The following is a 24,105-nucleotide window of genomic DNA, read 5'->3' as shown; positions in this document are numbered from 1 at the left end:
CCGATTTCCCAACCTCGGGGAGCCGCCGGGGCACTCAGCCTGGGAGCCCGGGGGACCCACCCGACCCTGCTCCCTTGGAAAAACAGGGATGGATTGGGAGACAAGGGCCGGTGGAGTTGGTGCCCATTCCCTCTGGGACACAGGGCACGGGGAGCTGGGGCTGGTTTGCCAGGGCAGGGAGCCCGGAGCCTGGGCTTGTGGTTTTTTTCCTCTGCTTTCCTGGGAGGGTTTAAACCCTTCCTTCACCCCCAGGTGATTTGGGTTCCCCCCTCAGTGTTTCCCACAGGCACTGGCATTGCCCTCAGCAGGGCTGGCACCCTGCATGGCTTTCGAAGATATTTATCCTTTTTGTTTTTCCTGCCTGTTGGCTCTTTCTCATCCTTCATGTCTCTCATCCTGGTCTTTTTTCCCCACCTCCTCCCCATGCAGAGTCACTGGAGTCCCATTCCCTTCTGAAGGCTTTTTGGGAGGTCTGGTCCCATGCCCAGGGCTTTCCCACGGGCACTGGGGATGGGGTGGGATTAGACCCAATTGGCAGTCAAGGATCTTTGGAAACCTGCATTTTTCTGGGAGGAAGGCAGGGCTGCTGAGCTGACAGCTCCTGTGCTTCCTCCTTCTCAGCTGGGCTCAAGGCTTGGGGTCACACAGCTCCTGAGGCTCTGTGCTCATCCTACCTCCCTGGGCCTCTCCAGCAGCCAGGCTGCCTTTGGAATGGAGATTCCTGGGGAGAGGAACCCTGGCTCCCTGAGGGATTCACCCCCTGAGCAGCAGGAGCTCCCGAGGGCAACGGGACATCTCACACCCCCAAAACACACACCCAAGTCCCTGCTGAAGCTCCTCCAAGCTTGTTAGGGTTGCTGGAGGATTCCTGGAGTTCCTGGCAAGGGCTCCCAGCTCCAGAGTCGCCAAATGACACCCCCTCCCCCATTTCATCTCCTCCTAAACAGCCTCTTGGCCCGAGCAGCCGAATTCAATCAGCCCTTTCACCATCTGCTCCCAGGCACTTCTGCCGGGGAAGGCTCGGGGCCAGGGAGCCTGTAATTCCTTAATAGCTTCCGGATGCTGCCGGGGTGGATGTGAGGGCTGGGAGTGTCTCAGCCTCTCTCCCCCCAGCCCTCACTGAGCTTTCCAAGATCAGGCTTCCCCTGGGCACATCCCAGCACCTCTGATTTATCCCTGCCTGCTCCTGGCTCCCCAGGCTGAGGCCAAGAGGTGACATAATCCCCATCCTGGACAGCCCTTGGATCCGGGATGGGGATCACTGAGGCTGAGGGGGCAGCCCAGCAGTCTTTGGCCACCTTCCCCAGCTCACTCCCACCTTCATCTTCCCAGGGCTTTGTCTGGCCCAGGCTCTGTGCTGGTCCCTTCCCTGGTGGGAAGTTTCCTAGAAGTAGGAGCTGGAAAAGAAGACCTTCCCGGGGTCAATTAGGAAAATGCTGTTGTGCAGGAGGATCCTGATAACCTGGCTGTGGTGCGGTGTAACATATCTGGGCAAAGCCAGGAGCTCTGTGAAACCCTGAGGTGGGGAGGCTTAATCTTGGGGCTCTCCTGGTGTTCCTGGGAAAATTCCCCTGTTTTTTGCCTTTGTTTCCTTGTCTGCTTAAAAATTAATCATACCAGGAGCATTTTTCCTGGGAAGTTGTGGGATGAGGTTGGTTTGGCCCTGGTGTTCCTGAAAGACTCGCTGCCCTGGGCTGGAGAGCTTTGGTTCCCAGGTTTCTCACAGGCCCCTCTCTGGCTCCATCCCTGGGGGAGCTGAGCAGCTGGGACAGGGGACAGGGAGATGAACTGGCAGGCAGGACCCAGGGATGGCCTTGTCCCATCCCCTTCTGTGAGGCTGACCCTGGTTCTCCCCTCTGCAGCGATCCCTGGGCTTGCACAGCTTCCAGCCCAGCCAGGAAAAGCCTCCTGTATTGGCTGCTGAGATCATGAGCTGCTGTGCAGGGCCTGTCCCGGGGCTGGAGCTGGGGATGTGAGGGTGGGGGTGTGGGACACAGGTGGTGCCCATGGAGCTGGCATTTGGTGGCATCAGTAGAGCCCAGGACAGGGGGCTGGCTCGGGCAGCAAACAGCAGCAGTGGCTCCCGGGCTTTGAGCATCTTTTCCCTCTCCTGCTCAGCTGGTTCTCCCTCTCCCCTGGAGGATGATGCTGTGCTGGGAGCAGCTTGTGTAGGGAAGGTGCTGGGAGTGTGCAGGGATTATTGTGAGCCCCTTTGAGTTTGATTTCAGCTGCAGAGGGGCTGTGGGGTGATATTTGTGAGCCCTGGGGAGGGAGGAGGGACACCCTCAGAGAGGGTCAAGGCACTTGCAACTCTTTAGGGGAGTAAATCCAGTGATGCAAAAAATCAATCCACAGTGCAGGGGCATTGGAGGTGTGTGGATCATTACCTGCCATCTCTTGGCAGCTGCTGGCAGAGTTCACTATTTGCTCTAAACAGCTATAAATAATTTTGTTGATTAAAATGATTGATTATCCTTGGTCTAATATTATTTAGGCAGAGCAAACAGTGCTGAGATTTACCAGCTGCTCTCTGACCTCCTGCCCCTGATCTGTTTGCAAAAGGCCTGTGCAATTATTTGTTTGATTTCAGAGCTAAATACCCTAAAATCTCCTCTCCTTCTTTGCAAACGGCAACGAGATGATGGGGAGGGGGGACCTGGAGTCCCTGTGTGTGGTGGCAGGTCCTTGGGCAGGAAGGAGTGAGGGACATGGGGACCTGACAGTCACCAGGTGAGCACAGGGTGAAGCTCTTGGGCTCCTTCTCCTCCTCTGCACATACTCTGTGGAGTGCTGCCAGTGCTTCCTGGGCAGAGCCAGAGCACTCCCGGATGGATGGGAAAACAAAGAGATGTTGTCAAAGGCTGATATCAGAGGAAGGGCTTTCTCTGGGTACAGCAGCAGCGATCCCTCTGTGATCCAGGGGAGTGTGATAACATCCCTCTGAGATCCAGGGGGGTGTGACACAATCCTTCTGTGATCCAGGGGAGTGTGATAACATCCCTCTGAGATCCAGGGGGGTGTGACACGATCCCTCTGTGATCCAGGGGGGTGTGACACGATCCCTCTGTGATCCAGAGGGGTGTGATAAGATCCCTCTGTGATCCAGGGGGGTGTGACACGATCCCTCTGTGATCCAGGGGGTGTGACACAATCCCTCTGTGATCCAGGGGGGTGTGACACAATCCCTCTGTGTCCAGGGGGGTGTGACACGATCCCTCTGTGATCCAGGGGGTGTGACACGATCCCTCTGTGATCCAGGGGAGTGTGATAAGGTCCCTCTGTGATCCAGGGGGTGTGACATGATCCCTCTGTGATCCAGGGGGTGTGACATGATCCCTCTGTGATCCAGGGGGCTGTGACATGCTGCAGCTTGCCCCTCCCATTGAGCAATGCCGGGTTTGTTGTGGCTGTGCAATGTCTGGCTGGCACTGCCCTGGGGCGAAGGGGTGGCCGGGGAGGCTGTGGAGGTGGGGGTGGGTCGGGCAGGAATCTGCAGCTGCTCAGGGCTGTGTGAGGTTTGCCCGGTGCCCCCGGGCTGCCCAGCCTCCCTTCCTCATCCTCTGATCCTTCTGCATCACTGCTCCCTGCTCACTGCATCATGGGCAGAAGTGCCAGGCTTGAGGAATCCCTTCCCCTTGTGACCAAAGGCACTCTGGGTGGATGGACACCAGCAGGTCCAGCCCTTCCAGCTGCAACATTCCTGGGGTGTGAATGGGAGAGCTGGGGAGGCGAGGAGAGTGAGTTTGATGTGGATGGAGATATTCCAGGGGTTGTTCATCCCAGCTCCAGGGCACCTCAGACTGTGTCCTGCCATGTGGGCCCCTCGTGTCTGGTGTGACATGGCATTGACTCAGCCTGGGGACGAGGCTGAGGTCACGACTCAGAGAGATCAGTCTAGGCAGGAAAATCAAGGGAAGGTTGGGGAATTCCTTGGGACAGACAGATTGGAGGGATTTGGCTGAATATCTGCATGTCTAATCCCTTCCCAAGGCAAGGATAATTGAGAGGCTCCTTTTCAGGATCAGTGTGTTCCCAGCAGCAGGGACATCTACATCAGAAGTGTGTCATGTCATGGGGATGGGCACCACAATAATTGGGGCATGGAGCCACTTCCCATGGATCAGCAGGACTGTGGGATGAAACCACCCTGAGCTGGGAGGTCACATGTAGCAGCTCCCCAAATGTGTTGGCACAGTGTGTTCCTCAGGTGTGTTTGAGACCACTTGGAGGGCTTGGGATGTCTCTGTGGGGTGATGAAAGAGCTCAGCATGAGTGAAAGTTCCTTGGCCCTTCTCCCTGCTGCCAGGGGACAGCCCTGCCAAGAGATCTCAGCCTTCCCTTTCACACTTCCCATCCTGACAGCATCTTCCTGCACGATGTTCTGCCAATTATCCTCAACCCAGGCCTTGTAAAATCCCTGCTCTCCCTTGCTGGGAGACTGTTGGCAGCCCCAGCCTGGAGCAGCAGCTGGAGGTGTTGGAGCTGAACCCCCTTTGTGTCTGTCCCTGTCCCTGGATGATGAAGAGGGAGATTAAAATTTGGAGGAGAGAGTGAGGGTTTATTTGGAGGAGAAATACTCCATCTGAACTGCCTGCTGTGGTTACAGTAGTTCCTTGGTAGCATCCCATGTGCTTCTGCAGCCCAGGAAAAACTTGTCTCAGGGCACTGGAGTACATCCTTCTCTTTGGGTAAATCCTCCAGTCCCATCCCCCCTTCATCAAAGATGCCAGAAATGGCATCACCAGCCAAAGATTCAAGGAGAGAACAGCAGGATTCCTGCTTTTAACCTGGCAGGAAAGAAATGGGAGCTCTTGCAGGTGGGTGGGGATGACCCAGCCCACTGTCTCCTCCCTGGGATGCTGGAGCCCCACCTGGCATTGCTCTGGGGTTGCTCTGGGATTGCTCTGGGAGGGCTCAGGATGTGCTCCTGTGGCAATGGAAGTGCAGCCCAGGCTGGCATTGCTCTGGCATTGCTCTGGGGTTGCTCTGGCACTGCTCTGGCATTGCTCTAGGGTTGCTCTGCAAGGGCTCAGGCCGTTCTGCTGTGGCTATGGAGGTGCATCCCAACCTGACATTGCCCTGGGATTGTTCTGGGAGGGCTCAGGCCGTGCTCCTGTGGCTGTGGAAGCCTCTGGGGTGGTGAAGCCTTGAGGGCTCTCAGCCCAGCCCCAGGAATTTCCAGAGGCTCCTAGTGGCCTTGTTCATCCCTCAGGCACCCTGGGAATGCCTTGGGCACTGTGCCAAGAGCCATGAACATCTGCTGGTGTGCTCGGAGGGGTTTTTGCCCGTTTTTTCCCATTCCCGTGGAGCAGTTGGAGGTGTGTGGGGTGTGAGGAGCTGGGTGGGTCTCAGAGGATCATCTCCCAGAGGTGGAGCAGCTGCCTAGGGCGTGACCTGGGCCGGCTCTTTGCACTTGACCTCCTTTCGGCGGGGCTGGGTGTCCATGACAGGCTCTGCTGAGCCCAGCCCGGCTCGTGTGTGCCAGTGCCCGGGGATTAGAGCTCTTTAGCGGGTAGTTAGCGGGGATTAAGGCGCATTATCTCGAGGGAAGCCGTGGCTCACAGGTTTGCACCGCGCTGGGAGTGTCCTCCCGGCCCTGCTGAGGAATGAGCCGAGGCAAACGAGTCTGAGAGGGAGATGCTAATCCTGTCTCCAGAGGGGACTCGATGGTCCATCGGGAAAGCAGGAGGGTGAAGGGCGTTGAGACTGCCAGAAGAGGCTTTGACTCCGGTTTTGCTTCCCGGGCAGGAGGGGTTTGGGCACAGGAGTTTGTTCCTGCTGGCTGCAACCCCTGGTCTGGCTGTGTCCAACCTGCAGTTCACCCTCTGCAGGGGTTTAATTAAACCCTGCACTCTGCCATCAGGGTGCAGGGTTTGGGAAAGGCTCGTGGAAGATTTCAGTTGTGATGCTGTTAAATCTAAAGTGACTTCTAAAGAGAGGTTTGGAGCTGATTCAAGAGTGTTCACCAGTGTGGGGGGGTCTGGAGCTGTGCTAACAATCGTGCTGGGGCTAAACCACCCTGTAGCACCTCAGCTTAGATCATGCAATCCCAGAATGGTTTGGGTTGGAAGGGACAGCAGAGCTCATCTCATTCCATGGGCTGGGACACCTTCCACTAGTGGCTGGTCCAGCCTGGTCTTGGACACTTCCAGGGAGGAGGCAACCACAGCTTCTCTGGGCAACAATGCTGACATTTTCCTTGATGGAAGATCTTTTTGTTCCATCCTCTGAGGAGAGCTGCCAGAGGGAAAGAGCTGGAAAATCAGGAAGAATGGAATCTCACAGAGGAGATAGAGGGCAAAATGGTTTCATTGATGACTGTAATAGGTGAACCATTTCCACAGTCACCTCTCCTTACTGGCCAGAGCCTGGAATTCTGATTCTCTGAATCATGGAATCACGGGATCATGGAATCCCAGACTGGTTTGGGTGGGAAGGGAAATTAAAGACCATTTTTTTTCACCCCCTGCCATGGGCAGGGACACCTTCCACTAACCCAAGTTGCTCCAAGCCCTGTCCAACCTGGCCTTGGACACTTCCAGGGATGGAGCAGCCACAGCTGCTCTAGACAATAATGCTGAAAGATCTTTCTGCTGGAAGCTTCCCAGAGTTCTGATGAGCAGTTAGACAGTGGCCGCATTCCCCAACTCCAGAGGTGGCCACATCTCCCTGGTGCTTGCTCTTATCCATCTGTGCTCCTTCCAGGAGCTGAAATGGGGGGATGCAGCAAATTCCCAGGCAAGGGCAGCCCTGCTCTGAGCTGCTGCAGGGAGAGGAGCTGCAGGCCCTGTCCCTGTGCTGAGCTGGGCAGCTTTGCTGTAATTGCAGCCTTGACTCAAGTGCTGTGGTTTTGCTCTGGGTTTCTCTAGCACTTGATTCCCTCCTCTCTCCCACATAAGTGGGGAGGATGGAGCAAGGTGACCATCAGGCTGTTCCCTGAGAGCTACTGGGACTCTTAGGGATGCTACTTTCCCAGGACTGCTGGCCAGCACCCACATTGTAAAGCCGGGAGAGAGGGAGAGGCAGGAGAAGGAGCCTAAATGAGTTGGGAGTGGTGGCTGCAGCATCCTTCACCTGCTGAGGATACCCAAAGCCCAAACCAGCCCTCCCTCACCCTGGGGTTGCTCCATGTGCAGTTTTCCTCATGGACACATCTCCCTCAAGCACCCACGTTGCACCCAAGAGAGGTGTTTCCATTCTGCTTTTGTACCCAAAGCCTGGAGCCGAGTGGAGCATCCCCACACCTCAACCTTCCTCCCTCTCCCTCGAGGTGCTGAGAGTCCAAACTTGGGAAGAAATGCATTTAGAGATATGCACTTTTCAAGCCCTTTTCTTAGGGGAAGAGCTGGCCCCCATGACACACCACATCTCCATAAGAAAGCTGCTGAAGGCCGGAAAAAAGCTGGCTTTGTTGGGCTTTCTGCAGCTCTAAGCACTGTGGGCTTTCGGTTTCCTCTCTTGTTTTTTCTCTTGAAGCTCAGCTTTCATCTCAGAGTATTTATTTTTCGCTGCTTGAAGGAGAGAAAAAAAGAACTTATTTTTCTTTTCCTTTCTTTTTTTTTTTTTAGAAAGAAATATATTTATTTTAAATTAAAATAGCAAATGTCTGCGCCTTTTAAGCAGAGGGAAGCAGGGCTGGTCTCTGGTGAGTTGCTGCAGGAAGGGGAACCAAACCTCCCCTTCTCCTCCCATCCCATCTCCCCGTGCTCAGCCCTGCTCCCCATCTGTCCCCGCTTCCCAGATTTCCTTGTGGTCCCTTTTTTCCCAGCTTTCTGTCCCACTTTCCCTTTTCCCCCGTTGAATTTCGCTGCCCTTTGGGTCCGAGGAGCCCTAATTGGAACAGGCCGGCTCCTCTCCTGCTTCCTGCGTGGGAGTGAGAGGCAGCGCTTGTGAAAACAGTTCAAAAGTGCACACAAATTTTTGCCTAATCCTGCCTAAATAACAGGGGGCTCAGCCGGGGTGATTTGCCCCTGCTCCAGAGCGGGGGCACCTGGGAAAGGCAGAGCTGCCCGAGGGGGCTGGAGGTGCCTGCTGGGGCTGGAAACCTGAGCTGGGGCCGGGGTGCCCCCGCGGTGCCCCCACAGTGCCCGGGCCTTGGAGGGGAGCGTGGGAAGGGTCTGGGCTCCAGGCCCCCCTCTCCCCTCAGCCTCCTCTGATCCTGAGAAAGGTTTCTCTGCTGCTGAACCCTCCCAGGCGGGGGATGTTGGGAAACGTGCACTTCAGCTTCCCTCATCCCTGGGTTGGATCCTCGAGATGGGATGGGATGGGATGGGATGGGATGGGATGGGATGGGATGGGATGGGATGGGATGGGATGGGATGGGATGGGATGGGATGGAGGAGGCTCAGCGTGGTGGGGGATGAGCTGGGGCAGTGTCGGGCTGGAGCTGGAGGGATCCAGGGCTCATGGGCTCACTGTGGGCTCGTGGGAAGAGGCAGGGACAGCAAACCCATGTTGGTCCTTGCAGAGGCTCTGAGAAACTCAGGGCTTGGAGGAACCATCTACTAGATTGGAGTAACCCTCCAGGGGCCTGGGGGAAGGTCCCCTGCACGTGCCAGGGAGGTTGGAACAGGATGGTCTTTAAGGTCTCCTTCAACCCAAGCCATTCTCTAATAATTTAGATAATTCTATGATAATTTTATGATTCTATGATAATTCAGGCTGCACATTAAAATCAGCCTAATGGATGATTACTGTGGGTCAGGCAGGTTAAATAGGTTCAAATAAAGTAGCAAACAAAACATATTTGTGTATATTTAGAGAACTTGTCTCTCACTGACAATGCCATACAAAGCTCGAGTGCAACTGCAGCAGAAATTTAGAATTTATCCAAAAAGGTTTTTTGCAAGAAAATGTATTTCCCCTTAAGGAATGTATTTCTTTTCATTCTCTGTGTTAAAGAGGGCGTCCCCAGCTGGGAGACGTTGGGAAATCTGTGTTTCGGCTTCCCCCATCCGTGACTCTGCCCTGGTTTGGATCCTCGGGATGGGATGGAGGGGGCTCAGCTTGGACAATGTCAGGCTTGGGGTGGGCTGGAGGTGGAGAGATCCAGGGGTTTGGTAGTCATGGACTCACTGTGGGCTCGTGGCAAGAGGGGGAAGGAGCAAAGCCCTGTTTGCAGAGGCTCTGCAGAGGCTCTGAGAAACTCCTCCTGCTCCATTGCACTCATCCCACGGCAGAGGGATGTCCTGGATTGTGGGCAGCTCCAAGTGGGCTCAGGGAGGATCTCAGCTGCCTCAGGGCTCAAGGCCTGAGGTGTTTTGAGGGAGATGGGCACAAATTCAGAAAGCCCTTGGATCCACAGTCCCAAGGGATGATTTTTCTTGACTCTCATCAAATGTTCTCATTTGAAACCAACATCTTCTCCCAAACTTAATCATGGAATCCCAGAAGGGTTTGGGTTGGAAGGGACCTTAAAGCTCAGCCAGTCCCACCCCCTGCCATGTGCAGGGACACCTTCCACTAGCCCAGGTTGCTCCAACCTGGCCTTGGACACTTCCAGGGCTGGGGCAGCCACAGCTTCTCTGGGCAACCTGTGCCAGGGCCTCCCCACCCTCACAGGGAAGAATATCCTCCTAAAATCTCATCTAAATTTACCCTATTTCATTTCAAAGCCATTATTCCCCCTTGTCCCTGGGACTCTGTCAAGCCACCCTGCAATCCCTGTGTTCTCCTCATGCTCTGGGCCTGGGAGGAGGAGGAGGGGGACACTGGGCACACTGGGTTCCTGACCTTGGTGTCCATCCCTCCGAGGTGGCCGTGGGGTCAGGTGGCTCCACTCTGACCCTCGGTACACCCATTTCCACACAGGACACCAGACAATGACACACACTGGGGCTGGGATGGAAAAAAAAGTGAGTGGCCGAGGGGAGCTTTGAGGAGTCAGTGACCCCGAGTGGGAACTCGGGTGACAGATGCCTTTGCTCCTGTCCCTGTGCTCGGAGCATCTTCTTTATTTTCCATTTCTTGCCCTTGTGCAATCAGCTGCTCTGGCCTGCAGAGGAGCCTCTTGCGTTTTAAGGTCAAAATCCCTGAAGTTTGTAAATCCCAGGCCTTTAATAAGATCAGATGTGTGGAAATAGTTTATCCAAGCAGAGCCTGGGGAGAGCAGAGTGGGAATTTGGCTGGGGGATGAACTCGGTGATCTCGGCCTCTCTGCTGCGGGTTTTCTCAGGCTCCGTGTCCCACGTGGGGTTTGGGGGTTTGGGCAGGTCCCCCTTAGCACAGAACCCCTCTGGGGTGCAGAGGGGATGGCAGGGTTGTCATTATCCTCTTGTCTGTCCAAAGTCTCATTCCCAGGGATATCAGGGAGCTGGAGGGGTCTGGTTTGGTGAAGCCTTGGAAAACTGTGGCCAGATGAGAAGTTGTCCCTCTCTGCCTCCCTTGTGTGAGGCAAATCACTTCTCTCTGCTGCACAGATGCTGGAGCTGCTGGTGACACAATTTTCCAGGGCGACTGCAGCTCCTGGTAGTACTTAAAAATCAACCCCTCACACCCTGCCTGCACTCCCAGGAGGAAAATCAAAGGCAGTTCCCTGTCGGGGCAGGGGTGCAGAGGGAGGACGTGGCATCCAGGCAGCCAAGTGCACGTGGCAGCCGCGGCAGAGAGGCTTTGATGGGCCTCATAAACTCAGCCAGCAGACCCAGCTCGCCTGGGCCCTCCTGCTGCGCTGGCTTTGGCCATTAAAGCCCTGAACTGTCTAAACTGAGCTCAGTGGAACAGCCGGGCCTGGGGCTGGCTCTATCCCGGTGTGTGTGCTCTGTGGGCCCGGGGCTGGCTCTGTGTGTGCTGTGTGGGCCCGGGGCTGGCTCTGTATGTTCTGTGTGTGCTCTGTGGGCCCGGGGCTGGCTCTGTGTGTTCTGTGTGTGCTCTGTGTGTGCTCTGTGGGCCCGGGGCTGGCTCTGTGTGTGCTCTGTGTGTGCTCTGTGGGCCCGGGGCTGGCTCTGTGTGCGCTCTGTGGGCCCAGGGCTGGCTCTGTGTGTGCTCTGTGGGCCCAGGGCTGGCTGTGTGTGTGCTCTGTGGGCCCAGGGCTGGCTCTGTGTCTTCTGTGTGTGCTCTGTGGGCCCGGGGCTGGTTCTGTGTGTGCTCTGTGTGTGCTCTGTGGGCCCGGGGCTGGTTCTGTCCCGTGTGTGTGTGCTCTGTGGGCAGCAGGAGGGACGCAAAGGGACGTGTTTGATTTGGGCAAGATTTGATCAAACTCTTGGAAACAGGTTTCAGATGGCAGGGAAAGCTGAAACCAGGCGAGCTAAGCCTGGCTTGTTGCTTTTGTTCCCGAAGCTGTGCTGGGCTCTGAGCTTTAGGAATCCCAAACTGGAGGTGAAGGGCTGGAGAACATCGCCAAGGCTGGATTCTCCTCCATGGGAAAGAACTCCCCATGCACCCAGCACCCAGCAAAGATCACGGAATTACAATTGTTTGGAAGGGACCCACAGGGATCATCCAGTCCAACTCCTGGTCCTGCACGGAACACCCCGAGTTACACCATGCAGAGCTGGGTGAAGCCCATCATGCTCCTCAGACACTTAGGGTTTAACAAAGAAAAGGATATTCAAGTAAATTCAGTATCTCCAAACCAACAGAGACAGAATTTAGATTAAAAACTGTCCACCCCCCGTGTGTTTCTCAGGTCACAAAGCCAAGCCTTACCCACAAACACGTCTGCAGAGCTTTTCACCCACGTTTGGTTTTACCCATGTGAGTTTTACAGAGCTGTGGGACCCCGCTGACCAAACCAAAGCTTCAGGGAGCGTTTGCAGGCTCAGGGCTTTGGGGCTGCTCTGTCCTCTGCAGAAATGTGAACAAGCAGCTACAATTTAACAGGAAAAAATAGATGATGTTTCAACCCTAAATCTGCCGAGTACAACATGTCTTCAAGGAGAAGCCTTGAAATGCACATTTGGGCTGCTTTTGGTGTTTAAATAGAAACCCTCCTCTGGCATGTTTTTTTTTTTAATTTGAAAACAGACTGTTTGCTTCTCCATGACCTCTCCCTGGGAATCACTTTTAAGTCTCCCCTGTTTTGACATGTTGTTTGTGCAGAGCTCAGCATTCACCTTCCTAAACCGAAACCTTATCCCCCCGCTACTGAAAAATTGATTCTGGGTCTGAACAAACCCAACCCCACGGACCCTGCAGGAGAAAACAGGGGGGGATCAGGGAGAGATATTTGCTGTTGCAGAGATAAACCCACGTTTTTTCACCTCCCTCGCCCTGCTCGTGGTGTCTCGCCTAAGGAAGTCACCTCCACACAGGTTTTCACGAGTGATTCAGTGTAAAAATTGGGGTTAGAACTGTTTTCTCAGCCCGACTCTGACTCATCTTCCCATGGCAGGCGGGAGCAGGAGCTGCTGTTTAACCAGGCAAGGAGGGGAGGGATTCCTGGGTGGTCCCTGAAACCACAGAAAGCAAAGCATTAAAATGTAACATGAGGATGAAGGGAAAGGGGCACTGAACCACTTTCTCCCAGTGTTATCTCGAGGCAGCAGATGGGGAACAGAGATAACAAGGGTGGCTGCTCATTTTTCCGTGCCCTCTCCAGCCAAATCCAGTAAATAATGAAGTGTAATTTGCCAAATAGCTCTTGAATGTGGGATTTGCTTTCGAAGGTCCTGATGCTGCCACTGTGGCAGCAATCCTGGATTTATGTGGGGAGGAACTGGGTCCCCAGAGACTTGGGGTCAGGAATTTTACTGGTCCTGCCTGAGCGAAGAGTCTGCAAATCATTCCTTGAGTGCCTTGGTGACTGAGGTGGGAGGGGGTTAAAGAGAAGGGCTGATTTTAGTCTGGATTTTAGTGGGGGCTGAGAGGTGGAAGGGGCAGAAGTGGAGGCAGAGGAGTTGCTCTGTTCGGCTTGGCAGTGGAACGGCATTCATTGCATCCAGAGGATGATTTGGGGCTGCTTTGGTCACAGTCATCTTCACCCTGTGCTACAGAGCTTATCCATGGAATCACAGAGTCATTTGTGTTAGAAAAGCCCTCCAAGATCATCCAGTCCAACCATTCCCCCAGCACTGCCATCCCACCACCCAACCACATCCCCATGTGCCACATCCACATGTCTTTTGAACAGTTCCAGAGATGGTGATTCCACCAGTGCCCTGTAATCCTATTGGCCCAACCCTGAGATTCCCACTTGGAAAAAAACCCCCACATTGTGTTGTTTGGCCTTGAAGTGATGCCCAGGAGTTTGGCTGTGGAGGATGTGAGTGGAGCAGGATCCCCAAACTGGGTCAGACTGGGAAGCAACTCTGCTGCACTGGGAACTGCAGCATTGTGTCCAGCCTTGAATCCATATTTTATCAGGGATTCACTCAACACTGCCTAAAACAAACACTGACCAGCATTTTGCTTATTAAATCAGAGCTGAAATGAACTTAGAGCCATGGAAATCCACGGTGGCATTCCCACAAAACAGAGAATTCTTTTATTTTTCATGTCCGTGTTTTCAGATATTCATGGAAACACCCAAGAGTTTGCCCATGTTGTCGTTTTTCCATGAATTTTCATGGAAAAACTTCCACTAGGCTACAGTGCTAAACCAAGTTCAGGTGGAAGATTGCCATATGAGGCCGAAAAAGTTCAGTTTTTGGGATGGTGGTTGTGGGAGGCCTTCCTTCTCCATCAAAGATGTTTTTCAGGAATACTTATAAAGTAGGAAAAAGAGCCAAACCTTTATTCCAATTTTTTTCTCAAAGAGTTGCTTTTGTCTGTGAAACTCTTTGGCTACAAATATGCACCTTCTTCCAAACAAATCAGAAAAAGGCATTAAAAAAAAAAAAGCAGGATGAGGTTTGCTTCTCCTCAGGGCTCACTGCAGGCCTGGCTTGGCCTGGCCCCTCTCTCCCATGGGATGGCTGCACGTCCTTCCTGACTCCCCTGGATCTGTCACTCGGTGCCACGGGCTGGGCATGATGTAACTCCGGGTTAATGAGGGATTTTCCAGCTCTTTGTTTTCCCTTCCTCCTCAAATGAGTTTTCTACTGGTTCCCCATCCTGTCTCAGCCTGCTGGCAGCTCCCTTTTTCATGGAATAATGGAATCCTGGACTGGTTTGGGTTGGAAGGGACCTTATAGCCCATCCAGTCCCTGGGCAGGGACACCTTCCCCCCACCCCAGGTTGCTCCAAGCCCCATCCAACCTGGCCTTGGGCACTTCCAGGGATGGCACAGCCACAGCTTCTCTGGGCAACCTGTGCCAGGGCCTCCCCACCCTCTCAGGGAAGAATTTTCTGGAATAAAGGATTTTCTAAGACTCTTTAATTTTTCCCTTGTTTGTCCCTGGACCGGGACAACAGAGCAGGAATTCAGGGATGCTTTTTCCCTTTTTCTTGCTCACTCTGGTGTGGGATTCTTTGCCTTCCTTGGTGTCTGGAGCTGCTCAGCTTTGTCCCAGGCTCCAGACACTCCTGGGATGATGAAGCCCAGCAGGTTGACGTCTGGAAAGGTCTTTGATCTCACTGTCCAATTCCAGCAGCACATTCCATGTACACCGTGTCACCTGGCCAGCACGACTCCTGGCCCCTTTCCCACTCCTGTGTCCTCATGGCCATCTCTCCCTCCTGCTTCTTTGCAGACATGGAATGTGCCGATGTGCCTTTATTAACTCCCAGCAGCAAGGAGATGATGTCCCAGGCACTGAAAGCCACGTTCAGCGGCTTCGCCAAGGAGCAGCAGCGGCTGGGAATTCCCAAAGGTGAGATGTGCTTTTCCCAGTGAGCAGCCCTGGTATCCACAGGGATTGTGTCCTCCAGCCAGACTGCCCGGAATTCTCCATGAATTCTCCAAGTCTGCCATCCCTTTATTGGTTCTCTTCAGGTGGTGTTGCCTTGTTTCTTGGCAGCTTCAGCTGGAAAAATGTGGATAAGTCATCTCCACTATAGGAGAAGCAGCAGGGAGTACAACAAGTCAAACTGGTGACAGGGAGAACCCAAAAAAATTGGAGAAAAAGGGTGGGAGAAGGGAGTCAGAGAACCGATGGGATTATTGGAAGTCCCAAACAAATCCAAAGCTCCTTGTCTGAAATATGTGTTCAATGGGGCTGAGCCAAACTGGGCGCAGTGTTCCCTCCCCATCCTGGTGCCAGTGGGTTGCCAGTCTCCATGGGCTGAGGCTGTGCAGCTGGAGCACTGTTTGGGCCGTGTTTTCCTGGGAAAGCTGCTCGTGGTTGCTCACTCTTGGATCCCTCCTGCAGATCCCCAGCAGTGGACGGAGACGCACGTGCGGGACTGGGTGATGTGGGCGGTCAACGAGTTCAGCCTCAAGGAGGTGGATTTCCAGAAGTTCTGCATGAATGGAGCTGCCCTCTGTGCCCTGGGCAAGGAATGCTTCCTGGAGCTGGCCCCTGACTTTGTGGGAGACATCCTTTGGGAACATCTGGAGATCCTGCAGAAAGGTGAGGCCTGGAGTCTTGGCAGGGAATGATTCCTGCTGCCCTGGTCAGCCTGATTTTGGGGCTTTCCAAAGAGCACTGAGTGTTCACCTTGGCCTTTAATGCCAGGAAAAACATCTTACAAAGCCCAGATTTCCAGTAGGATTCCAAATGGGCATCCCCACTGGTAGTGGGCAAAGGCAATCCTGGCACTACTTGAAAGGGGCAGAGTGTTTGTGCCAGATGCTTGGCAGGAACCACCGTGGGCAGAGACACCCTGCCTGCCTGGAATCCATGGTGGGATTTTCCAGAGCGCTTTTCCTCGGTTGTTCAACTCCTGTTGTGAATTTTAGTGCTTCCTCCAGGAGAACTGGGCACAAAAACACCACCAAGATCCCACCCTCATTTCCTAGCGGTGATTGGAAGCTGCTTTGCTTTCTTTTGTGTCCCAAAAAAGGTGTTTCATGTCCCAAAAAGGGTGTTTCACATCCCAAAAATGGCATTTTTGGGAGGAGAAGCCATCTCTGCCAGTCCCTGTGCAACAGCATCCAATTGTCATTGGCTGGGGATGCACAGGTTGATTTTGGCTGTTGATTTTCAGTGTCTGGATGCCCAGGAAATGCTGGGATTGTTTCCAAAGAGCAGGAGAAGAGCTGAACACCTTGGCCTGGGCCATGAGCAGGAGCAGCAGCCCCTGGGGTCCTTTTCCAGCTCCTTTTTGTGCAGAGCTCTTTGTTTTCCTGGAACATCCCCTGTGCTGTCCTACTGACCCTGGTGGCAGGAAGGGGAGGGGGAGAACAGTTATTCCTTCCAGGAAACCATTGACAAATGGCTGCTAATTGCCAATTACTAATTTTACTGCTACCTGTGGTTTTCAGAAGGTAAACACGGGCTCTGGGGAGGACAGGCTGTTTTTCTGCTCTCTCACTCTTTATCTGGGCTGTTCTTCTTCTTTTGCTTGTTTTTTGTCGAGCGCTTATATCAACAGCAGGTACTTTAACCAAACAGAGCAAAACCTTGTGGTCAGGCCCATTTCTCCTTACTCTGAGCCATTCCTTGTACCTTCCCACAGCCTTTCTGGTATCCCTGGCAGTGACAGAAGGGTGGAACAAGATGATCTTTAAGCTAATTTCAACCCAAATCATTCGGTGATTCTGTGATTCTGTGATTTTTGGGGCTATAACTCACGGGAGAGGGGTGGGATGTGCTGCAGGTACCGGCTGAGGCATCAGAGCTGTGTGTGCAGCTCCTTCCTGTAGATTCCCCACATGTGGAGATGAACTTGGAGCTGTAATTCCACAGGAAAGTGGGAATCATTTTCATATAGCACTGACAAACACCAGGGTGTTCAGACACAGCAGTCTTGAGGATACCAAAGGTCTGGGACAGCCAGGAGCTTTTACAAAGCAGCTGGAAACCTTTGCTCCTGTTGTAACTCTTCTTCCAAAAGGGAGGAAAAGGATAAAGCTGAATTTCTGAGTGTCTCCACACTGCTGGTGTGTAGCCCTGGGAACCGAGAAATCTCCCTTCTGTGTTTGGCTTTCCTGGGGACTTTGTCCCTCTTGCACAAGCTGAGCCCTCTCTCCTCTGGTGGGTTCTGAGCACGTTTCCCAGCAGGGCAATATCTGTGAAATGTTTGGGGTGTAACCAAGGACTTCTAAGAAATAACTCTGAGGCCTGGTTTCTGTTCCCTGTGGGTTACAGGGCTCGTGTCAGTGGCAGCTCATCTCCAAGGCCTGGGCTGTGCTGGTGCTGCACAAACAGAAGGTGCAAAGTTGTCCCTGCCAGGTCCTTCCCCACTCAGGAAGAGTTGGGGGGCTGCACTTTGTGCCTGGGGATGGGATGTGTGGAGAGATCAGGGTCAAACTTGTCTCTCCATCCTCCCCATCCACCCACCAGCATCCCTTGGGGGTGTTGGTGCTGGGGGTGGTGGTTAACCCCAAAATGTTTGGCTTCACCTGCCCCTGTGCCGGGGTCGTGCTGGGACAAGCTGTGACCTCGCTGTCCCCTGGGCTGACCTCCCCTGGGAGCTCTGAGTGACTCACCTACCACAGACTGCTCAGGGTTATAAAAAGGTAGCAGATGGGCCACTTTTCCCTGCTTGGATTTGGGTATTTTCAGGCGTATTTTCCCAAATTTCTTCCTAAAATAACCCCCTCGGTTCCCAGCAGTGAGTGTGAGCGCAGCCCAAGGTTGCTCTCCTGCTCTGTGGTCACCCACCCTGTGCCTTGGCAGCCACCACGGGGAGAGCAAAAGAGCTTTTCTCATTAGTTCTCTGTGTTTGCACAAACCCTCCTTTTGTTAGGGAGTATTTTCCACCCTGCAATCCCCAGGAGAGAGGGCCAAAATTAGGCTCCTTGCAAGCGAACGTGTGTTGTCTTCGCTCGGCTCCTCTTGAGCCTCGGCAGAGACAAACCCAGCCCAGAGCTGCCTGGGGGGGTTTGTTTTGGTTGCCCTCTGCAAAGGAAAGAAAATCTCCTGTGCCAGGATCTGTGCCCACAATGCCATGTTGGAATGAGAAAGGTGTTCATGGAAAAACTGCTCAGGGGAGGAGCAGCTTTTGTGTGGGAAAGCAAATCCAGCGCCAAGCCCGGGAGCACCGAAGGGCTTGGAAAAAGCAACAGGGAGCAGGGAATCTGTGCTTTGATGTGCTCTGTGCTCTTTCCCAGTGAATTATGCCTATAGAGAGGCTAAAATTTGGCATCCTGCCCACACATACACAGTGGAGTCTGGGCCAAGAGTCGGGTCATGGACAGTGGGACAAAGCGTTTTTGGATGTGGAATGTTCTCCCTGCATCAGGTACTGCATAGGCTGGGAATTAGCATTAATTAGGGCTTAGAGGAGCTGGGTTTGGTATGTGTTACCCACTCCCTTGCACACACCTACTGCTGGTCTAAAAATAGGGGTTTTCAGGGAAACAACTGCCCTTGTAAGGTGAGTTTTTTCGGGAGCTCACACATGGAAGCGTGATCAGCAACCCTCGGGAGGATGGAAGACAACAAAGACCAAGGCAAGCAAGGAAATGATGCAACTGGTGTTTCAGAACCACCTGGAGCCTCTGATTGAGAAAGCTGTTGCTCTTTGGGTTAGGTTGGTTTGGTTTAAATCTGGCCATACCTGCAGCAAGAATTCACGAAGTGCATCAAATTTCTGTGGGATTTCAGCTCTTAATTAATTTCTGTTCCTTTGAACGTCCCAGTTTAACCCAGAGAGGAGCATTTTAGGAAGTTCAGACCTCTCTGTGTTACAACAAGTCTTGTAAAGCACAAATGTGTGACATTTCCTTCCTTTCCTCTTTGCAGAAGAGGTGAAACCATACCCAGCAAACGGAGCGAACACGACGTATCCTGAATCCCGCTACACCTCCGACTACTTCGTTAGTAAGTCTCAATTAGCAGTGTCATTCCAGTGCTTCCAGGCATGGAAGTGCCTTCTGGGAGAGATTTGTCTGCATCACATGAGGACTTGTGCAAAATCGTGTTGGGTTTTGGGTTTATTTAGGAGCCATCTGTATTTTTGGGTCTGATTTTGCAAGTGGTGTTTGTTTGAAGCTGTAGCTCAGCAAACCTTGAAAGAGACCTCAACACTACTGAGTACTGGGAATTGTTAAAAACATATTTAAAAAGGGAGGGAATGGGGGAAGAAGGCTTGATTCTGAATTGCTAGGAAGGAGCCTAGCAAGGAAAGGGGTGAGTCCTCAGTCTGCACTCCTGCACTTCCCATTGCTGTTGGTTTGAAGATGTTCTGGAAGCACACTGGAAATCTGGGAGGTATTTCATGAACCAGCTAAAAACCCCAGCTGACCTGGAGAGGGGAGATTTTGATGAGGTGTTAGGGAGACATCCTGCCCTGGGAGGGTGGTGAGGCCCTGGCACAGGTTGCCCAGAGAAGCTGTGGCTGCCCCATCCCTGGAAATGCCCAAGGCCAGGTTGGACAGGTCTTGGAGCAACCTGGGCTAGTGGAAGGTGTCCCTGCCCATGGCAGGGGTTGAATAAAAATGGTCTTTAATTTCCCTTCCCACCCAAACTGGTCTAGGATTCCATGATTCCGTGATTCCATGATTCAGAGAATCAGGATTCCAGGCTCTGACCAGTGAGGAGAGGGGGCTATGGAAATGGTTCACCTGTTACAGTCATCAGTGAAACAGTTCTGCCCTATATCTCCTTTGTGAGATTCCATTCTTCCTGATTTTCCAGCTCTTCCCCTCTGGCAGCTCTCCTCGAGGGAAGCACGATGGTGATGGCTGAGGAAGCCTGATATTGTTAAATTACTGCATTTATAGGAGAGGATAAACTTTTAGAAGCCTCAGCCAAAAGGGTTTTAGAAACCACCTCTGTAGCTTTTAGAAACCTTTCCCAAAACTAGTTCCCAGCTGTTCCAGGTGTTTTATATCCACAGGCATTGCAGGTCTCCCTGGGGATGAGGAGGCTGGAGGGGGACCGAGCGCTGCTCGGGTTTCTTTGAGCTTTCCAGATTGTTTCTGACGTTGCTGTTCTGCCCCCAGGTTATGGCATTGAGCATGCCCAGTGTGTGCCTCCCTCGGAGTTCTCGGAGCCCAGCTTCATCACAGAGTCCTACCAGACCCTGCACCCCATCAGCTCCGAGGAGCTGCTGTCCCTCAAGTACGAGAGTGACTATCCCTCGGTCATCCTGCGGGACCCGCTGCCCACGGACGCCCTGCAGACAGACTACTTCAGCATCAAGCAGGAGGTGGTGACACCAGACAACATGTGCATGGGACGTGCCAGCAGAGGTAAAGCTGGGTCTAAACCCAGGGTTTGCTTGGCTTAGAATCACAGAATCATAGAATCAGCTGGGTTGGAAGGGACCTCCGAGATCATCAAGTCCAACCCTTGATCCAACCCCGCCGTGCTTCCCAACCCGTGGCACTGATGCCACATCCAGTCTCTTCTTAAAAACCCCCAGGGATGGAGAATCCACCACTTCCCTGGGCAGCCCATTCCAATGGCTGAGCACCCTCTCTGTAAAGAAATTCTTTCTAATATCCAACCTAAACCTCCCCTGGCACAGCTTCAGACCATGCCCTTCTTCCTGTTCTCCCTGTAACAACATCCGTGCTGCCTTCCCTCCCCTGGGAGATGTCCCCAGGGAGCCTTTTCCCAACACATGTGTCTTCTGGAGCTGGATCCCCTGGTGGCTTTGAGCCCTCCCTGCCTTTCTTCCCAGGGAAAACTTGAAGAAGGTCTTTCTTTTCTCTCCTCCAGGGAAAACATGAAGGAGGTCTTTCTTTTCTCTCCTCCACTGCCTGTTTTTACAACATCTGCAAAAATGTGCCATTTCTGGCGCTGGGCTTTGATGTCAAACTCGGGTGAAATTTTTAAGCTTTAAGGTTACTGGGGAGGACAAACTGCTGGTGGTTGTATATATCCCATTTTTTTAGGAGATCAGGCAAAACCCCACAAATTCTTCACAAGTTCTCATCAGGAATTACCGTCAAGGGCTCTGAAGAGTTTTACACTCAATGATCCAAAGTCTTTGTCTATTATCTCCATGGATATTCTGCTGAATTCAAGCCCTGGGCTTTGTCAGGAGGTGCAGATGTCAGGGGCTGAGGCAGCAGCAGAGCTGAAGGACCCCCTGAATCCTCCTGCTACAGCCTGACATCTCCAGAGTTAGAGGTACAGGATTCCTGGTTGAGGTGATGGGATTTAAACACCTGAGCACTTTGGAGGATCTGAGCCCAAACACCTTTCCAGTTAATACTATTAAATTCAGAACACATGGGGCCCAGCTGCCCCAGTGCTTTGTAGCCACATCACCTGGTACAGGGTGAGGGGCAGGTGCTTCCAACCTCCATCAGAGCAAAAACTGAACCCACAGAGCTCAAAGTCACTGACAAAGGGGTTTCATTGTCTCCTCATTCCAGGTAGGGAACCTGGGGCACAGGGAAAGGATCTGACCTGCCACCACCCCCTGAATAGAATCCAGGTGTCCCCAAGCCTCAAATTCCTTGTGGTGACGTGTTGCTGTGAGCCAGGCTGGATGTGGAACATTGAAAGCCCTTTCTCAGCTCTGGGAGCTGGGGAGGTGCTGCCTCCCCTTTGCAGCTCCGCTCTGCACATCCCAGCTCAGAGCAGCTCAGCTGCAGCTTCCCATTCCTCTTCCAGTCTGCCAGGGAAGTCATTATCTGTATTATTACCTCTTCTCCTGACAGAGGTGACCTGGATGAGCCAGGAGGGCACAGGGTTATAATTTTGGGTGAACTCCTCTTTCTGTGGTTGTTTTTCTGCCTGAATTTCGTCAGTGCCTTTCCCTTTTCTTGACCTTTTCTCTGCCACAGGTGATTTCATAATTCTCCTCGAAATGCAATGATCCAGGAAGGCTTTTGCAACTGTACCTTGGGCCTGTGCTCAGTGGCAAACCTAAAAATGGTTTCAGGGGAGGGAAGAAAGAGCCTTTAATGCTGTTGTTAGCAAAGACTTTAATATAATGATTCCAACGAGCTGTGCTCACATTAACACATATTTCAGCCCTGGAAAGGGCCTTCGGATGCAGAAATCCTCCCAGAAGGGTGGAAAGAAGCTTTAATAGAAAGCAGAGCCCAGTTAATTTATATTTATGTCTGTCTTTACCTTGCATTATCTTAAAAGTTGAGTCTCTCACAAAGTCAGGCCCTTGAGCATCACTCAGGGAGAGGCTTTTCCAGTCAATTGTCTTTTGTGGGGGCTTTAGGAGTGAATTCTGTGGTCCCATGGGAATTGTTTCACTCTGCCTTATCAGAGAGGGCTCCTGCCTAGAAAGTGGAGCTGTCAAACTCTTCTAAGCTTCTCCTGGGCTAGTGCAAGGCATGGTTTTTTCAGTTAGGCCAAACTGAGGTGAATTTTCAATGGACTGACACAAACCACACCCCTGTCAGGTTTTTAAGTCCTTTTCTAAGTGAGGTTGTGCTGCAGGACTGCTCAGGGAATTGGTTATGCCCATTAATGTGCACACACTGCAGTGTTGTTCTCCTTTAGCAGGATTCAGGAAAGCATTGAAGTGTATCCTGTGGAATTCTCAAAAGAAAATAAAGGGCATAAAAACAAAAGTGAGTTTGAAACATGGATATACCAATGGATCCAAACATCTGAGGATTCCAGGCCAGCAATCAGGGCAGAGCCTTCATTAGTTGAGTCTTTTCACAGCAAGTGCTCTTCAAACTACAACACAACAACTATTTAGGGAGTGTGCCAGCACCCTTCCACGTTCCCCTTCCCCTGGGATCCACTGTCCAGGCCCAGGCTGTGGGTAGCTCTGCCAATGGAAATTTCTCCAGGAGCTCTTGCACAATCCCAGCAGCTGTTTTTAGCTTGGTTTGGGAAATTAGTGAACTTGAATGATCCTGTTACGCTCGTAGTTTGTCAGGAAAGATGTTGAGCAATCAGCAGCGTAAGGGAGATCAGAGGAGCAGCTTCAGCTTGTTCTTTGGCTCCTTTTTTAGCTCTGTTTTAAGTACAGAGGGTGTATTGCTGTCTTCAGTGGGTGTAAATCAGCACTGCTGAGGATCTGGCCTCTCGTGTTCTGGTTTTTACTAAAAATACCCCAGAGAGCAGCTTTGATACAATCCAGCTGTGCTCACCTTACCAGAACTGGGAAAAGAGCTGCTTGAGCTCTCAGCCCTTTGCTCTCCTCCTCCATCAAATCTGATGCTCCCTGGGGATTTGGGGGTGGAAGCTGCTTGTAACATATGGCAAGAAAGGGCTGCTGTGGAGTTTTGGAGGAAACATCAAAAGTAAAGGAGCTGGTGCCAGTGCCCGTGGATGGGCCTGGGCAGTGTTTGCATGGGGCTGGCAGAGGGAACAGGGGATTTATTGGGGACTCCCATATCCTTCAGCGGGAAGAGAATCATAGAAATCATAAAGTAACAGAATGGTTTGGGTTGGAAGGGGCCTTAAAGCTCAGCCAGTCCCACCCTCTGCCATGGGCAGGGACGCCTTCCACTAACCCAGGTTGCTCCAAGCCCTGTCCAACCTGGCCTTGGACACTTCCAGGGGTGGGGCAGCCACAGCTTCCCTGGGCACCCTGTGCCAGGGCCTTCCCACCCTCTGAATAAAGAGGCCCTGGAGTGCCCATGTTTAGGCACCTGAACTCAGTCTGGAATATGTAAAGTGAATTATTTCTCTGATGTTGCCTTTTTGAAAGAGGACAATTGTTTCTAGTCAGCCCTGGGCATCAGCCCTGGGGAGAGAGAGGCAGGATTTGGGGGTTTGCCTCTGTCTCTCTCTGAACTTTTCCGGGGGTCTGAATGACAGATCCATGTCCAGGTCCAGGCTGCCCTTCCCTGGGAGCTGAGGGGTGCTGGGGCAGCCCCAGGTGCCTGCCCAGCAGGCAGGTGAAGCTCGTGTGCTGCCCATCAGCCCTCACCTGCTGTTCCTGCTCCCCAGGCAAACTGGGAGGCCAGGACTCCTTCGAGAGCATCGAGAGCTACGACAGCTGTGACCGGCTGACGCAGTCCTGGAGCAGCCAGTCCTCGTTCCAGAGCCTGCAGCGCGTCCCGTCCTACGACAGCTTCGACTCCGAGGACTATCCCGCCACCCTGCCCAGCCACAAGCCCAAGGGCACCTTCAAGGACTATGTTCGGGATCGGGCCGACATGAACAAGGACAAGCCCGTCATTCCTGCTGCTGCCCTGGCTGGATACACAGGTAGGGATTCCCCTTCCTCCAGGGAGGATCATCCCCAGCACCCCGCAGAGCCCCCAGGGGCTGTGGGTGCAGTGGCTGGGAGGGAGGGCTTTGG

The 24,105-nt window shown here is 52.9% G+C and overlaps 1 protein-coding gene across 2 annotated transcripts in view; it reads left to right on the top strand.

Moving 5' to 3' along the window:
* The window catches only part of ETS1 (ETS proto-oncogene 1, transcription factor), an 83,147-nt gene that overhangs the window by 42,691 nt on the left and 16,351 nt on the right, over positions 1-24,105 (top strand). For both annotated transcript variants that reach the window (XM_032709603.1, XM_032709604.1), the window contains 5 exons: positions 14,571-14,690; positions 15,189-15,389; positions 18,669-18,746; positions 19,871-20,119; positions 23,751-24,011. In XM_032709603.1, coding sequence (XP_032565494.1) covers positions 14,571-14,690; positions 15,189-15,389; positions 18,669-18,746; positions 19,871-20,119; positions 23,751-24,011 — 909 coding nt within the window. The remainder of the gene's footprint in view (positions 1-14,570; positions 14,691-15,188; positions 15,390-18,668; positions 18,747-19,870; positions 20,120-23,750; positions 24,012-24,105) is intronic.

Source organism: Chiroxiphia lanceolata, chromosome 23 (assembly GCF_009829145.1).
Source record: "Chiroxiphia lanceolata isolate bChiLan1 chromosome 23, bChiLan1.pri, whole genome shotgun sequence".
Classification (NCBI taxonomy): Eukaryota; Metazoa; Chordata; class Aves; order Passeriformes; family Pipridae; genus Chiroxiphia; species Chiroxiphia lanceolata.
The sequence above is the reverse complement of the archived record's forward strand: the minus strand, read 5'-3'. Positions and strand labels throughout refer to the sequence as shown.